The sequence below is a fragment of the Carassius auratus genome, chromosome 32 (assembly GCF_003368295.1).
Source record: "Carassius auratus strain Wakin chromosome 32, ASM336829v1, whole genome shotgun sequence".
Classification (NCBI taxonomy): domain Eukaryota; kingdom Metazoa; phylum Chordata; class Actinopteri; order Cypriniformes; family Cyprinidae; genus Carassius; species Carassius auratus.
Genome location: NC_039274.1, coordinates 18,455,119 through 18,473,601, shown reverse-complemented (window position 1 = coordinate 18,473,601; position 18,483 = coordinate 18,455,119). Strand labels below are relative to the sequence as shown.

The 18,483-nt window shown below is 40.8% G+C and overlaps 1 protein-coding gene across 4 annotated transcripts in view; it reads right to left on the bottom strand.

Moving 5' to 3' along the window:
• Positions 1 to 15,665, bottom strand: part of slc24a2 (solute carrier family 24 member 2) — a 43,580-nt gene extending 27,915 nt beyond the window's left edge. For all 4 annotated transcript variants that reach the window (XM_026215780.1, XM_026215782.1, XM_026215783.1 and 1 more), the window contains exons 1-2: positions 15,417 to 15,665; positions 13,104 to 14,093 (exon numbers count right to left, since the gene is read on the bottom strand). In XM_026215780.1, coding sequence (XP_026071565.1) covers positions 13,104 to 13,979 — 876 coding nt within the window. In that variant the 5' untranslated portion in view covers positions 13,980 to 14,093; positions 15,417 to 15,665. The remainder of the gene's footprint in view (positions 1 to 13,103; positions 14,094 to 15,416) is intronic.
• Between the last annotated feature and the right edge of the window lie 2,818 nt (positions 15,666 to 18,483).

Genomic DNA, 18,483 nt, shown 5'->3' with positions numbered 1-18,483 from the left:
TCGTAAAAAAAAAACTGTAAGAAACGATGTCCTGATAAGACATAGACACTGCGACTGACTTCCGTATTGTGACGTACTGAGTATCTTCAAGTGATGCTGCTTATCAAACAAGAAAAAAGCAGGGCAGGACTTGGTATTATCCAGTTATTGATTCGTTTGTGAAATGTGAGCATTGCACACCAGAATAGAGGCAGATCTTTATGCAACATCACCAGAAAGAAGTGAGTGATATCACAGGCAGAGTATGTTTTGACAATTTGTTTGTAATAATAATTACAATAATATATATATATATATATGTGTGTGTGTGTGTGTGTGTGTGTGTGTGTGTATGCGTGTGTGTGTGTGTGTGTGTGTGTGTGTGTGTGTGTGTGTGTGTGTGTGTGTGTGTGTGTGTGTGTGTGTGGTGTGTGTGTCTGTGTGTTAGGGCTGGTAATTTAACATATTAATTAGATGAATTAATTATGGAGAAAAATTATGCGTTAAAATTATTAACGCATTTCACACTTGCCCCAGACCTGTGTGGATCATCTGCCATTTCATACAGTCGATTGGTGACTAATATGAGGCAGAGCAACAACTTACTGCGTGAAGGAGCCTGATGTCACTAAAATTCAAGATATGGGGCTAAATGCCCCTGTTTTAAATTTTCTCTCATATTTACATCACATAGTTAAGAAATATCAGATGAGAAGTAAGCTAAGTGCAACATCACACGAGTGCTAATGTGATACTCATCTTATACAACAGTTCATTAAGTTAATATTGTGTTATTTTAGACACAGTGTTGTCTATTTTGCTCAATTTTGCCAACCAGAAGATAAAGACAAAGCAGAACTGTTCATCCCCGAGCAACCCAGAAGTGGCATTTCATTTCTTAATCCATGTTTTGAACGAATTGGGTGAACCATTTGGCGCGTTTGATTTGAAGTGGTGCTGCACAGACCGATCGGTGTATGACATCAAAGTATCGCGAGAGCGATTCAAATGCACAAGGAGTCATCTGCTCTCTAAAGCTGTTGTGGTTCTTTGATGTCACACATCGATCGGTTGATGAACCGTTTCAAGTCGAACAAGCCTAATGATTCAATGAACCATTCATAAAGAACCATTTACTTCACTCCTGAAAGAATCAGCCATTTGAATGAATCAAACGAATGAATAAATGACTCGATGACTTAATCATTAAGACATTTACCACCACCTACTGGCAGTTTTAGTTTATTTTTTAGATTATCATTTCATGAAAAAAATTATTTAATATTTCCTAATATATATATATATATATATATATATATATATATATATATATATATATATATATATATACACACATACATACATACTACATATATGCATACAGTGGGTATACAAAATTATCTGACCCCTTTAAAATAATCACATTTTGTTACTTTTCAGCCTGAAATGAAGACGGACTCAGTTTATAATTTTTCCATCTGTATTTACTCAGTGCATCTGTGAATCATCTTTTGCTTTAATTCCAGCCTTTAGTCTGTTAGGACATGTCTCTACTAATTGTGCACTGTAGGCCTCTCTGTAGCCTCTCTGATCAGTATCTTCTGGCTCTTTCATCCAGTTAGGAGTGACGTCCAGATCCAGGGAATGCATATTTTTCTTTTTTTTTTTTTTTTGTGTGTGTGTTTTAAAAGTATGTTAATGCCAACTTTCAAAAATATACATATATGCCATAATTAACATTTACTGAAGGTTAAGTACTTCTTTTCACTGCCTAATTTCCCATTTTGTAGCCTCTCTCTATTTTTCTTTCCTTCATGGATGTATCATTGCAGTAATCTATGTTTATTTAAGAGAGAGATTGATATGCATCTCTATTTCAAATTTACATTTACTATTCAGACACTCTTCTAATGCTGATGAGCACCGATATCATCACAATGATCTGGAGGCGTGGTAATTAAGTCCAGAGACAAAAGTGAACACACACACACACACACACACACACACACACACATACACACACACACACTTGAGCAGCAGATGCAATGGTGCATTGAGGGTCTTTGTGTGTTTACAGGGTCAAGCTTTCACTGGTCTCATATAGACAGGAAGTGTTATTTTTAACATTCAAGAGGTGATAGCATCAAGACCACTTAGTCCCTGATGTACGGTAAACTGTAACTGAAGCATAAATGACCTAAAACTTAAAACCAATCCTGCTCCTATTCTTAACTCAGACAACCTGAGAGCACATCTGTAAACTCAAACTATTTGAAACCATAGCATTATAAACCATATGTTTAGTGCATAACAACATTTTCTGTCAGCTGTGTGTCCAATAAATTCTAATTTAATGTGGTGTTCCCCAAGGCTTTATGTTTGGACCGCTCTAAATCTTCAATAAATATTACAAAATAAAAAAATTTCTCCTCTACTAAAAAAGAAAAGTAAAAGAAAAGGAACTGCAGAAAAAAAAAAAAAAACATTCAGTCAAGGGCGACAGCTTCTGATGTCACTACCAGCTCAACTATAAACAAGCACTGGGAGAACACATCACTCTTTTCTTCATCTTCACTGACTGTTCTGTTTGAAGCGTGCATCTGAAAGAACTGGTAAGAGCGATCTTTCTCCGTATATCAGGACGTCTACTAGCAAGGCGTTTAGATATTTTGTGCATCCGTGTTGGTGTTATTTGACACCGGATGACACACACGATCTTTGTATCATTTGTTTGGGTGAAGAGCATGCACGCAATGTCTTTGAGGAGGCAGTCTGCGTGCATTTTGAGCATTGAGCATTGAAACAAGCTCCAGTCTTGTTCATCTCTTTTTCCAAGGAAAAATAAGGTAAAAAAAAGGCTGCAATCTGCTTCCCGCGGTTCAGGACCCACCGCTGCTGAGGTACGGAGGAGAATGAGCTCATGAGAATTTCAAGTGGCTCTGTCTGATGGTTTAGAGAGATACTTTCCCTTTCATGCACGTATGGCTGCGGACGAGAGAGAGCCTCGGGAGAATAATGTTATATCTGTAACACTTTCTGATACTGAGGTTATTGCTCTGCTGGGTTTTTTACCCAGGAAAAGCAGGAGATATTTGAGGATGGTGAAGAATATGCTCTGCATATTTAGAGCTGTTGGAGGTTATGGGTCGCACCACGGCAAAGTTGGACTTGCCATGATAGTGCATTAAGAAGGTGACGCCGTGAGGCCGCCTTGATGGGCATAATTTTTCTGACCATAGCCCTGCAGCTCAGGTGAGCCTTCCATTTCTACCTGATCTCCATACAGAGATTGAAAAGAAAAAACAGACCAAACAAAAACCACACAGAATTGTGACAAAAAGAGTGAGCCTTGGCTTCCAAAGGAAGGGGAAGACCAGAGGACTCATAGGAAACGTTGATAGCCTCGACTATCCAACGACTAAGGGTCTGTTTAGAGGCAGGGGAACCCTTTTTAGGAGGACTGTAGCAAACAAGCAATTGGTCAGATTTTCTCCACAGGGCAGCTCTGTGGATGTATGCGTCCAGTGCTCACACTGGACACATACAGTTTAGCTTTTCCTGGTCTGGCTCCTGAAAGGGAGGAGGACAGAAGGCCTGCAGTACGACAGGTTGTGGTGTGACAGAGGGAACTTTAGGAACATAACCCGCTCAAGGGTATAAGAATGCTTTGGCCATACCAGGGGCAAAGTCTAGATTGTTAGGGGCCACCGAGAGGGCCTGAAGATCTCCAACTCTCTTTAGAGAAGTAATCACCAGTAATAGGGCAGTGTTAAGTGTCAGATGTCTGTCTGAAATGTCTTGAATTGGCTCGAATGGAGCTTTGCAGAGAGCCTCTAATACCACAACCAAGTCCCACGGGGGAATACGGGACCGTACTGGAGGTCTCAGCCTCAGTGCACCTCGGAGGAAACATGTAACTAGGGGGTGTCTACCCAGTGACTGATCATTGAAAGGGAAATGGTAAGCAGCTATGGCTGCCACGTACACCTTTAAGGTGGAGTGGGTTAACCCCGCAGAGAGCCTAGCTTGTAAAAACTCCAGAACTGTACCAACTGGGCAGTTAACAGGGTCAAGGTGGCGGTCTCTGCACCATGAAGTGAAGAGTTTCCACTTCAGGGCGTACAGTTTCCTCGTAGAGGGAGCTCTGGATTGGAGTAGGGTCTCAACAACCTCGGTTGAGAGACCAGTTGCTAACAGTTGTGCCCCCTCAGGGGCCACACCCACAGCTTCCACAACTCCGGGCGAGGGTGAATTATTTTGCCCTGTGCCTGAGAGAGTAGATCTGCCCTGATCGGAATCTCCCATGGAGAGCCATTGAGGAGAGAGATCAGATCTGCAAACCATACTTGGCCTGGCCAGAACGGGGCTACTAACAACAGACGGACCCCGTCCCGGCGTACTCTCGCCAGAACTCCCGGGAGCAGAGCGATGGGGGGAAAGGCGTACAGACGAAGCCTCGGCCAAGTCTGTGTCATGGCATCTAGTCCCAGTGGAGCTGGGTGAACTAGAGAGAATCAGAGGGGACATTGCGATGTCTCTCGAGTCGCGAAGAGGTCCACCTGAGCTTTGCCAAATATCTGCCATATCTGCTTCACCACCACGGGGTGAAGCATCCACTCCCCGGGCCTCGGCCCCTGTCTCGACAGTATGTCTGCTCCCACATTCAATCTCCCAGGATTATATACTGCTCTTAATGAGAGGAGTTTGCCTGGGACCACAGGAGGATCTGGTATACCAGCTTGTACAAGGGGCGTGAATGCAGACCCCCCTGGCTGGTGATTGATATAAGAGACTACCGCTGTGTTGTCGGTGCGCACTAACACATGACAACCTCTCAGGTCTGGGAGGAAATATTTAAATGCTCGATACACTGCTAGCATTTCTAGACAATTGATGTGCCATGTCAGATGGCGACCGCTCCACAGACCGAGGGCAGGGTGGCCACTTATGACCGCACCCCAACCGATGAGGGACGCGTCTGTCGCTAGCGTTACACGGCAACCAAGAGCTCCCTGCACCGGGCCCTGATTCAAGAACCAAGGTTTCTTCCATATGTCTAAGGCACGAAGGCATTGCCGCGTGACCTTGATAGTTCGGATCTTGAGCCACCACTTTAGGGGCCTCATGTGAAGGAGGCCAAAAGGTATCACGTTGGACGCAGCTGCCATGAGCCCTAACAGTCTCTGAAACTGCTTGACAGTGAGTGACTGGCCTTCTCTGACTCTCTTGACTGATGTGAGGATCGACTCGATCCGAGCAGGAGACATACGTGCCTGCATCGTGGTCGAATCCCATACTACGCCTAGATAGGTGGTTCTCTGAACTGGAGAAAGTACACTCTTGGCATTCAGTCTCAAACCCAGCTCCCCCATATGGGCGAGAACGACACCTCGATGTCGAACCGCCATCTGCTCTGATTGAGCTAGAATCAACCAATCGTCGATATAATTCAGAATGCGGATGCCCTGCATACGGAGGGGTACCAGAGCCGCATCTTCACATTTCGTGAACGTGCGGGGTGAGAGTGCAAGGCCGAAGGGAAGTACTCGATATTGATAAGCTTTACCCCTGAAAGTGAACCTCAGAAACTTCCTGTGTTGTGGAAGGATGGATATGTGGAAGTATGTGTCTTTGAGATCTATTGTGACAAACCAGTCCTCGGATCTGATTTGAGCTAAAACCTGTTTGACAGTGAGCATTTTGAACTTCAGTGGCATTACTGAGAGGTTTAATTGATGTAAGTCTAAGATCGGCTCAACCGCCTATCCTTCATTGGAACTATGAAATACCAGCTGTAAAACCCGGATTCCCTGTCTAGAGGAGGGACCACTTCTATGGCCTCCTTCCTTAATAGGGTATTCACTTCTTGTTCCATAAACAGAGCCTGCTGGGGGCCGACGACTGTCGGAGTAACCCCATTGAATCTCTGCGGTGGACGGCCGAACTGAATACAATAGCCTCTTTCTAATGTGTGCAGGACCCATTGAGATACATTTGGCAGTAGTTTCCACGCTGCTAGATAATGTACTAAGGGAATCAGTCTCTCGAGACTGATCACTGGTGTAAGAGGCCTCCGAAGGGGTGGCGGGCTTCCCAGCTCCGCTACCCTCACAGGCGGAAAGAACTGGGAGTGACGCTCGTGGGTGACCGCTGCACCCTGAAACACTGGCAGGGTTGGCAGACCCACCTCCAGAGAGCACCGGGGAGAGACGGGCACCGTATAATGAGGTGGACACCGCTCTACACCAGTAGGGGCTACCCTCAAGGTCACTGTGACTCTGGCGTCAGGACCTCTTCGTCAAGGACTTCCTAGCTTCGATAATTGTACGAAGATCAGATTTCAATTTAGGAGTCCTCATACTGGGGCGAAAGGGGTGGCGAATCCCTACCAATTGTCTCCACATCCACCTCATCAGACGAAGAGAGGTGGAGTGTCAACCCCTCGCCCTGGGGGGAAGAAACCGACGAGCGTGCTTCCGATCCCAGGGCTTGGGCGCCGGATCTGTCAGATGAGGAAGGAGATAAGGACTGGCCCGTCTCCATACCCTCCGCCAGATCCACCTGCGAACCCCACGAGTGCAGCAGCCATTCTGCCTCGGCAGAAGCGGGACCAGCACCGCGGGGAACGCTGGCGAAGGCTCCCTCCTTGAAGAGAGCCCTCAGGGATCGAAGCGTCCGCATCGGCAATCGATCACAATGCGGACAGTTGGTTCCCTCAAGAGACGACTCTGCGTTCTTCGACCCCAGGCAAACCACACATAAATCATGTGTGTCCCCAGTCGTGATGTAGCGTTGGCATGGAGGAACACACAGTTTATAGCGCGATTTGGATTCGCCCTTCACGTGTCTAGTCTTTGCCTTAGACTTTGGCATTTTGTCTTACTGATACTGGACAGACAACAGTAAATAAGATTTACAAGACAGACTTATGAACATGCACACACAGAGCGCTTGCTGAAAGACGCGAAGCTGAAGCCAGCTGCATGGCACATGCCTTTATAGCTTCCTGGTCGCTACGTCACCCCACCCGTGACATCACGCTCTTCCATTGAACTGATTGCACACGATATTCAGAGTTGTTCTTGCCAAAGGCGTTCCCCAAAAGCGCTCGACGTAGCTCGAGTTCCCGAAGAGGAACTCACAATTACACAATATGTATTTTTGCATTTCAAGCATTTCAAATTAATGAGTATATAATTATATTTGCCAAAACCCATTAATTTTAGCCTGATATTTCCTGTTTGAAATAATGGTTGCAATAACATGGTACCAAAACACTAAGTACTAAAATGTGTAGTTAAATAGAGTCTAAGGCTAATCATGATCTATTTCCCCACTCACATGGACCCAGGTGTCGCAAGCTCTCTTGCAAATATGAGAAGAGACAGATCAAAGCTAGTTAATAAGGAGATTAGAGAGATTAAAACATGATCACAAAATCCCCAGCAAATGCATCACGCCTTCGCTTGAGCCGGAAGAGCTTTACATTACAGACTGTCACAGTCTTCACTCTGTTAATGTTCTTGCAGAGTGCACAAAAATAACATCAAAGTAAAGTAATGGCAAATGCAAACACATAATAATAAAATGCATAAACTGAATGCAGTGTAAATATCTGCATAAAAGTGTCTGTCAAATGCATATGTACTGTATATGTCTACTCATCACAAAATGATGAGCATTTGAAGTTTGGATATTTTACTCAGACTTTTGTTTTTCCGGGTCTCATGTCCCTTTCTTTATCCCTTTGAAAAATAAATGAATAAATAAATAAATAAAAATGTCAAGCAGAATGCACAAACTGCTCTTTTTGATTAAATGAAATTGAATGATGTAGACTGGCAAACTATTAAAAGCAACCTCAAATAAAAGCTGTCCATACAGTATGACTTCTTTCAAGTCTTCTAAAGCAATCAACACTTTTCTGTGAAAAACAGCTAAAAACGTGTGCATTTATGAGTGGGAAGCAGAAAAATGAAAAGGGCGTATAAGTGAGGATCAGGAAGGGGAAATGCTTATTCACTTATTCACCATCTCTGCAGCTACATGAAAATTTAAAATTGTAAAGATTATTAGTGCTATATAAAGCTAAGCACACTGTAGTTTTCTTCCTGAAGGCATCTCATGGAAATAGGGGCATTTGTAAGACAATGTCAAGATAAAAATAGCACAACTTCTGACATGCACTGAAGCGGATCAATAACAGTTTTAAATTAATGGAATGGTTAGATTATTCTGGCATCGGGAGAAGGATATTTACAGAATTATACGCATTTACATTTGCAAAGAAGGAAGGAATAATAAGTCTGAACAACTCTTACTAAAGTGACACTGTCTAAGAGTGGATAAAGTTTCAGATTAAATGTATTTCTTTCCAAGAGCTGGAATAATTATTTGTGATAACAGTTTGCAGATAATTTAAGTGGATTTAAAATGAACTCATCCAATCGGAAGTTTGTACAGCTGCAGATGTTCGTCTTCAGTAAAACAATTAATATGGTCAATTCTGATTATATGCTGACTAAAGACAAATAAATTAAGGGATGCTTGTGACCATAATTACTCAATAAACTTCAATGTTACCTTGTGTTTGACAAGGATTTATTAAGTAATGGTCCAAAAATGACAATTAATAATTATAACAATAATATATCCAAACAACAGATAGTAAAAATAAACCACAAAAAGTTAACTATTATTAAGTTTAGTATTAAGTTGTAATTAAAGGAAAATACTTAAATGTGATTTTATTTCAACAAACAGTATTTTAACATGCAAAAATATTAAAAAGTCGGTAGTTTCTTGATTGTGTTTTAATATTTGTTCATAGCTATATGACTTTTCTTCATTTGAGAAATCCACTACTTGCTACGGACATGGAAGTGGACGAATGATTGGGAACATTGTTAGCATTCTCCACTCCTATACAATATGTTATTCATGTACTAAATATAAATCCAGATTTACCAGGCTTTTTGAGCTCATACCTCCAAAACTAATTTCCATCTCTTGTAACAAGGTAAGACTAAATCCTTGGGGATAATCGGAGCATCAGTAACAAATCTCGCAGGAAGGTCCTTTACCTGAACCAATATAGAACAGACAACTCTCCAAATACCCAGCATACAATCACATTCCACAGCAGATCACCCACACGAAACACACAGCCTCGATCTCACTTTCTCAACCCTGAGAAGATGATACATGCTGCCAAAAAGGACGCCTTTGTCTCACTGTAAAAATGCATTAGAAGATGATACATTCCTTAACTGTAATAGATCTCAACATTCTTAAAACAAGATCAAGTTTATAAAATCAATAATAGGGTTCTAGAAATATACAACATCTTGTATTCCACTGGAAAACTGTATTATTATAAGCATAAGGTTTATTCTTAAACCTATCCATACCACCAAACCTGTCCATAACCTTCACACCTCGGAAGCATTAAAAGTGTGGTGATTAACACAAGCTTTTAATCATTTTATAACATCTGTCAAAATCATTGATAGGTTTTCAATAAGTGCTTGATCATATATAATTGAACATTTAATGACATTTGTAGGCATTTCAACTTAAATGAAATAATGATTTGTTTGAACATTATCTAATGTTCAATATATTGACTAATGATCCATTAAACGTTATATAATGTTTGAGAATGATTTATTAATATAAGTTGTTATAAAGTGTTAGCCTCAAAAGAAGGTAATTTCTACTTCCATGTCCCCATTCTTTGTCTTAAAATAATAATACAATGGTTGCTTAAACTGTCTGCGTTACAACTCAGCCTCCCTTGTATGGCAGTTTTGTAAATTAAGCTCTATTACTCATGTTACAGATAAATTAATGCATTAATGTAGTTTAATTTGTGTGAGTGTTTAAAATTAGCGCTAGCAATATGAGCAATAATGGTAAAATAAAACTTAACATGAGCAGATTTCTGTAACTAAAAGAGAAAAAGTGTGTGGCAGTGCAAACAGTATTAGCCATGGATTTTAGCAAATGAATATTTCATGATTTGTGGTACACTAAAATAATTCTGTTGTTTTGGGGACTACAATCACATGGCTTTGAGACATGTTACACATTTTCCTGTAGCATTAGTGTGTTTTTCTTTCCCTATTCCTTAGGCTGTTTTTTCATGAATGCTTCACCTCACTTCATCTCACCATAGAGACCTGTCTGGTGTCAAAGCAATTAGTGTTGAAGAAAGACTGGTTTAGGCACATCATCCTAAACTAATGGCGCTGAAAGATACATCTGTTCTACTGCACTTATTAGATCTATAATATGATGTTTTTTATATATCAACATACAGAAGTTCACTTCCCCAGATGAACCTATCTAACCCTGTATGGATCCTGCTCACTTACGTTGCCATATCTGAAACCCAACAGCAGATCCGAGAAGAGGGATGAAAAGCCACTGATGTTTCCAAGGATTGTTTCCATTTTTCAACAGGACACAATTTGTTCAGCTTAACCCAAAGAGCTTTACCAACACTTGACATTGTTTAATCCCTTATGAACATAATGAGGAAATGAACATGACTCCACCATCCAACAATTGCAATAGAGTCTCCTTTGAGATACAGCACCGCAAGACCTTAATCCATTACAACAATGGCGGTGTAGGAATCCTCGGGGGGAAATCACATAGAAAATGGCTGAGGGTTAAAATAATTCCCTATCTGCTAAATTTGATGTTGGTAATTGTGAATGTGACATTGTTACCACCCTAAACATTCCCAGTATGATATACATGTTACTGCATTCAAGTTGTAGAAAGGGGCATCAGAGCCAAGAACAGACAGACATAGTTTTGAAAACCATTCCTTGCAGGGGACATGCATAATACAGCTCCTTTAGGATCTTGAGCTGCTAACACAAAGGTTACAGGTTTTAAGATTTCAAATAGTTGACCAAACACTACAATCCTGTGGGAGTGTGAACTGCTGTGGAGACCATGTGACGTACCAGCAGTATCTGCAAGGATGTGATTGCAAAAACTGCTGCATTGATCCCGAAACCAGTTTGCTGAATCTGTGGATGTTTCAAGTTAATTGTGCTAATTGCAAAAATTTGTGCAGACTGTTCAAATGGAACTAATTAGGCACATCCCAATCACTGCGTAAGCAAAAACTTGATCTTACTCCTGCTAATTCTTTTCTGTCTCAATTTAAATTAACAAATGATACTTTGTAGATTGTTTGCAAGTAGCACAATTCTTCTGTAGGTTAGCAAGAATATTGCTTGAACCCCTAAACACTTTTGGGATTAATGAAGCAACATTCAAAGCAGATGATTTTCAGGGAGCTTCCTTTGAAAGCTATGAATCTTCTAGAGCAGTGCTTGAGGACTCTTTGAAAACATCAGGGGTTAGGGATTAGGCTCAAGGTTGAACTGCGGTATTAGATCATGATTATTGTTAGTCGAGGCCTGGTTGCATTAGCGGAGAGAAATGGATTATGGTACATAAAGCCTGCAGGATTATTTCAGATGCATCCATGACTACTGCATCACAAATGAAGAGCTTATGCCTTCATGAACACCAAAACAAAGAGAACTGCAGGAAGACTATATTCCCAGTCATGCATGAACATGTGCATATGTGTCTACGTGTATCCCATAAAGACAACATCTACCTGTTGCCTGGCAACATTTAAGGGGTAATTCAGGTTCAGTATTGTGTGCTTAGAATATAAGAATGTGCTTACTCTTCGTGATCCTCATGAACTCATACAGAGAGTATCTCATTTCAATCCAGACCTGTCCTCCAACAAATCCCACTGTCCAGCTAAATAACCTTTCAATCTCTTTCCTCTTCTGTTATTACCTTATGGTCTGAAATAAAGACTGATTATATGTTTTCTATATCAAAAGTGTTACTAGTGATTGTTTAAATACTGGTTATAGTCATATATTAGCGAAAACAAACAAATGCAGGACATAAGATTATATCCCTATTTCTGGTGGTGTTTTTTTGAGGCAGAAATGTTTAGTTAAATGTTAAATACCAAATAAAACTAATTCTGCACTATGTACTAATCTTATACTATTAGCCTCTCCCATATGGTGCACTTGATGTGGTCTCGCATGTGTCTTCATGGACATGCATGAACGAAGACCACAAGTCCACATCAAGTTAACTATTTTGGACAAGCCCTTAGTATAAGATTATTACAGAACAGGATGCTCCTAGAGATTCAACTATCTGCAAAGTTAAAACCCTAATCAAATACACCTGATAAGTTGAACCAGGTGTGTCTGATTAGGAATAGTTCAAAGATGTGTATGTTGGTGTCTACGGGAACAGAGTTGGGAAACACAGGAACCCTGTTCCTGGAGACACTCTAACAGTACACATTGTGGTTGTCTTTCTCATCTGACCATACATTTTAGGATGTGACCTCTCTTCTAATGTGCAAATGAGTTCATACAGGTGTGTGTTGGGGGGCCTTGGGATTGGGAAACACTGGTGTATAGTATTAATTTTCTGTACTTTACCTTCAGTCCTGGTAGGCCAGTGTCCTGCTGATTTTGATCAAGGGGTTCATAATTATTTGCAGTTTACAGACAATTGGGTTAAACTGGGATTGGTACTAAGGCTGGCAGGACATCGGCCCTCCAGGACTGGAGTTGAAGAGTCCTGGGGTAGGATGTCCAATCTGATATCTCATGATTCGTGGAGGTCTACATCTACTTCTGCATCTTTTTTTTAGAGTTCGCACTGATGTTGAATTCACAGTGGATAATTATCTGACAGCCTACTCGAGGGTCCAGACTCTATTTACAATCCTAATTAAACAAACCTGTCTGTAATTTTCAAGTAATTCTGAACACTGCAATGATCTTGTTCCAGGATGTTTGGTGGGACTTCGACCTAAAGTCTGCACAATGCCAGCCTAACAGAACTAAAGTTAAAGACCCTGTCCCACTTTGGGTTCGGGAAGTCAACATTGTGTCTTAAGGCTGCAGTAATCTTGCCCGGAAAACACTCTCTACAATCAGACCAAAGATCAAATTATTCAGTCTCCTCAGCCAGTCCCTAATTCAAATGGGGGTCCATTGAAACTATGATGGTTGGACAGTAAGTGGAAGGTAGAGATGTCATCAACTCACCTTTGGCTGGGCCTCCACTTCCACCACCTGGTTTCTGTTTATGATGCCCTTGACGAGAGTCTCTACATTCCCATTAAACTTCATGAAGAGCACATAGGCGGCGTAGGCAAGCAGCAGACTGATACTCTCCCAGTACATGATGTAGTTATCTAGGAAGAAAATTATGAGCATGATGAGGCCGACGATGTAGAAGAAGACATCCCTGAACAGAGGCCACCACGTCAGGTTCAGGATCTCTTTCGAGAAGACTGCACACATTCCGATGACGAACAAGATGTTGAACACAGCAGACCCGACGATAGTTCCGATGCCCACATTACTGTGGGAAATGAATACGCCGATGACAGAGGTGAAGAGCTCAGGAGCCGAGCCCCCGGCCGCCATAAAGGTGGCTCCTGCCACGTCATCGGAGATCTTGAGTTTCTCTGTGATGACTGTGAGCGCCGGGACAAAAAATTCATCGCAAACAATAGCGAGAGCAATGAACATGTAGATCATGCCGAACATGTGTAAGACGACAGCACCGCGCCGACGGTCCTCCAGGCTGAACAGGTCCGTCGGATAGTCCCCCTGACTCTCGTTAGACTCTGCGGACGAGCGCATGGCTATGGGTGTGTCCTCCGAGAGGTTAGTGTGGTATCCCAGGTGTGTGGAGAGCAGTGTCCTGTGTGGGGCGTGGCTGTGTAGCTCCTCCCACTGAGCAGTAGAGCGCCACGAGAAGGCCACTGCACTTACTGCTAAAAGGCTGATGAGGAAGCCGAGCACCCGTGCAGGCCTGAGTTTCTTCCACAAGCGCTGAGAGTGCAGACGGGCACAGATGATCTGATGGTGCTGCACGTCAGAGGCCATGGCAATTCTCTCTGCTTCAATGCTCATGTGCTCTCTCGTTACGCTACAGTTGGGCTTAGTGCATGCTGAGAATGCTACTTGTACAGTAAATCTGCAGAATCCAGATGTCCTTCAGCACACCAGAGGCTTCCTCATATTAGCCTGAGAAAAATAATCACACAGAGAGGGCAGGATCGAGGTTAATCACACACCGCACAAAGCCAACACGATCTGTGCTGCCAGGTCAGGTATGTCTGTGTGTCTAAGTAATCTGTGAGCGTGCAAGTGTGAATCTTTGAGCATCTGCGATTGCTGACTTGTTCTTATTCTTAGCTGCGTCTGCATTTTCAAGGTCACAGTGAAACGGCACAATATCAAATGCATGTATGCATCCCTCTCATGTCCGACGCAGCACATTTCACAGCATGAACCTTATATAACCAAGAGCTAAAAATCATTCACATTGTTACTACAGAAAATCCGACTGCCACAAAACAAATCTCTTTGTTTTGACATGCTATTGTATATACAAAATAAAGAAAAATACATGTAGAATGGAACTTTCATATCCTACTTTCAGATCTTCACATGCCAATGTTAAAACACTTATAAAAGTAATATTTTCCTCACTAGATCAAGAGTATTGCTTCCTTGATGATCATGTTATTAGAGTAAATGAATGAAAGTTGTGTAGTCTGATTAAAAAAAAAAAGTGTGCATCAAATTTCTTAGTATGTTAAAGTGATTTACCACATGTATTGTATTGAGGCATTTACACTTAATGCTGGATAGGATTAAATTAAGTAAAAAAAAAAACGGGGTGTCCAGAACAATTTCAATTTCAGACACCAGACGTGTTGGGTGATGTGATAAGATTAGTTCTAACTGTTGTTCTCTTGGTCTTTATTTCTATTTATTTGTTATTTGTCTGTTTCTTGTCATGACAATGATACATATAGTGGGAAATAGGAGTTGGTTTATTTTGTTATTTAGGGAATTTCTGATATTTAGACATATAGGTTAATGAAATAAATATATGAATGTCTCTAAACCCTTTATCATGTTAATCTCTCTCGCAGTGATTTGTCATTTGTTAACATCATCAGTAAATATATCTCCATGCATGGCAATGTCACTTCTAATCAAGCTGCCGTTTATCATGCTTCCATTAAAGGGGGGTATGGATGTCATACCTGAATAATCACCGTCTGTCTGACATGCAACAGACCAATCATTCTCATGACCTCTGAGCTCTGGGACCACATGACAAAGGATGTTAATCTCCATACAGTATATGTAAAACCACTGAATGATGAATAGTCTTGATATTTGACTGTGAGTTCTGATCAAACGCCCCGTTATCTGTCTATACCCATAATCTCTAATGAGGCACCATGTGCAATGTGCCAGCTCCGAACTGTTTAATATGAGCAAATAAACACATTGATAAACTCACTGATCGAATAAATGAAAAATCTGACTTACATTCAGAGGTGATGGATGAACGTGCAGCAGGTTGACAGTCCGCGCGCGTCCTCTCTCGTGCCCTCCAGTTATTCCTCCCCGACTCTGATGATGATGATGATGATGTTATTCAGGGGCGGAGCACCGAGCGCGCATCTCTGTGTCCAGTGTCATGCTTTTATTCCCAGACATCACATACGGCGAGGAGCAACGATCAGACTGAGCACAGCCCCGCGCGCTCTCTCTCTCTCTCTCTCTCTCTCTCTCTCTCTCTCTCTGTCTCTCTCTCACTCTATGTGTGTGTGTGGGGGTGTGGGTGGGTGGGTGTTAGCGCGCGCGCACAGGTGTCGCCGTGTGGCTCAGTGACGTCACGATGCCCAAGTGGAGGCGTTGCCGTGGTTACAGCAGCGGCGTTCTCCGACTCTCGCATCATCACGAGTTTGGAACGATAGAACAACCACAAAACATGTTCATGTATACGAAATAGAGAAAAATAATAATAATACAATATATCTGATTCATTTTGTTTTTGGTTGTTTGTTTTGTTTTAATAAAAAAAAATATATATAATAATAATAAAATGAAATCGTTCCTGGATTGTTTGCTAGAATATTGCTTAAACTACTAAACACTTGCTGGGATTCATGAAGCAACATACAAAGCAAGCGATGTTAAGTGAATTTCCTTTGGTTAGTGGTTTTCGCTTTAAGTCAAAATAAATACATGAATACATTTTAAATAAATTACAATAATTATTAAATAATTAATTGTTCAACACATTTTTTTTTTTAAATAGGAACTGTTTTCTGTAATGCATGAAGTACAGATAGCAATACTTTCATATATATATATATATATATATATATATATATATATATATATATATATATATATATATTTGTGTGGGTGGGTGGGTGTTTTATAAGTCATTGCAACAATGAGATTTGGAAATAAATCTGCTTAATTTTCATAAATGCAATGCTTATATTGGCTAATTTTTTTATTTATTTTTTTTATTTATTTATTTATAACTTAGACCTATTTATTTATTTTTTGAGACATTTTTATTGCAGCCTTCCATGAGATTCGCCCACATTAACAGGCTTGATTTTATTTGGTAAACTAGCACAATTCTCTCGAAAAAAAATAATAAATAAAAAAAATAAAAGGTCCAAAATCTCTCAGTTGGTCGGTATACCTTTTCTAAAGGTACCTTTCTAAAGGGTGAATATTAGTCCTGTAAAAGCACATATTAGAGTCTAAATGGTACACATTAATCACTTTTGAAAGGATCCCCAGTGACAGTGTACAAGGTTCGAGAACCCTGTTAAAAAGAGAAAATCTCTCCGTCTCTCTCTTTGGATTAACACTCTTCACTGTTTTTGACAAGACTGTAGACAGTTTGAGTCAGACTGTATTCTTGTGTCTGTCCGGTGTGTGAAGTGAATTTATTCAGGTGGAGAGGAAGGAAAGTGGCGCCTTCGAGTGAGCGGACAGGGGTCAATGTATCGATGCTCTAAATCTGTCGCTTTTACAGTGAGACTCTCCAGTTGTACTCTTCTAAGGTAAAGGCTGTGTTTCAGACGCTCTCGGGAGTCAGGAGTGTGAAGTGCTGCTTGTTGCTCGGGCTGAAGTGTTGGCTGGGAATGTTTCATCGGGTAAATGCTTTTCTGTTCTGTGCAGACCTATGCAGGCCAGCTTTGCTGAATCTATCGAAACTGCCCACGCAGAGTCCAGAACACTCTCGCCCTCATTAACACACATTTCTGCTGTCTCATTAAAAGTCTCTGATTGATGACACAGTTCAGAGTGAGTCATGATTTACAGTCCGCTTGTGTGAGCTCACCTCTCCAGAGTCTGTCCGCACTAGTGCTCAGAGGAATCCTGTGTATCATTAGTATTATTTTTTATTTTTTGTCAAAAAAGGATAATAATTGATATAAATAACAATCATTTGGAGCACACCAACCAACAGATTCACGGATAGTTTGTGTAGCCAGCCAAAAGTGGGAAACACAAGATAAATAGTAAGTTAAGATTTGGAGCCAAACAAATAAGTGTTTATAAAACATTTCTTAATTAATCAACAAAGCATTAGTCCACAATAATCAAAACATTAACTGTATCTTTAATAAACCCCCAAAGTTCAGCAATTGTTCTTACACATAGACGGCACCTAAAGCATGTTTGAAAAGATAAGAAAATCACTGAAATGTTGAAAATCACTGAAATGTAAGTAGCCCAACTTCTTTTGCCTGGCAGCTAATGTTGTTAATAATGTGAGTAGCTATGTAGTAGATCTAGCTCTTGTGGCATTTGATAATACTACTACTACAAATAATAATAATAATAACTTTTGGCCATCAGTCAAAGTGGCATTACGAGAGTCACGAGAGTGTGGACTCAGAGGAAGACCACAAGGCAAGGGTTTAGGGTGCGATTTGGGACCAGGCCGATAAGTGCCACCACAAAAGTGTGTTCTTTTGTTTCCTTCTACACACTTTAAGGGCGTGTATAAGCAGGCACATTGGGACACAACACAAATGGTGCATTCAGTAGTAGCTATATTATGGCTGTTCTTTGAGGATCGACATGGATCATAATCATCTATGAGTTTTATGTTAATTACACAAATAGTACGTTTTAGAGAGTGATCTTCTATCTACACAATAATTAATACCTGTCCAATAAAAGTGAAGTAACTTGGTCACCTCTACTCAGGATTGTTGGTATTTCTGTCTTCTGGTTTCAGAGCTTTTCTTCACTTTTTTGGCCATTTGTAATATTTATGGGTCTGCTTCCAGCTATTGTTAGCTCTACAACACAGCTTGTTTTGCTGCTTTATATTGCAAACTGGTGTGTCTTACCATGTGATTGTAATGTATGATCTTAATTATGAACACAGTTTGTAATGCAAACGTGTTTACTGCAAGTTTTTTTATTATTCTTGTAATTTCCCTGCAGCGGCTAATAAGCCAGACGTCTTGCACATTCAATAATAATAATAAAAAAAATGTATAATAAAGCAATTTCTATAGAAAATAAATTACTCAGTGGAGTCTCATGTGAGTGTACAATAGATAACTTT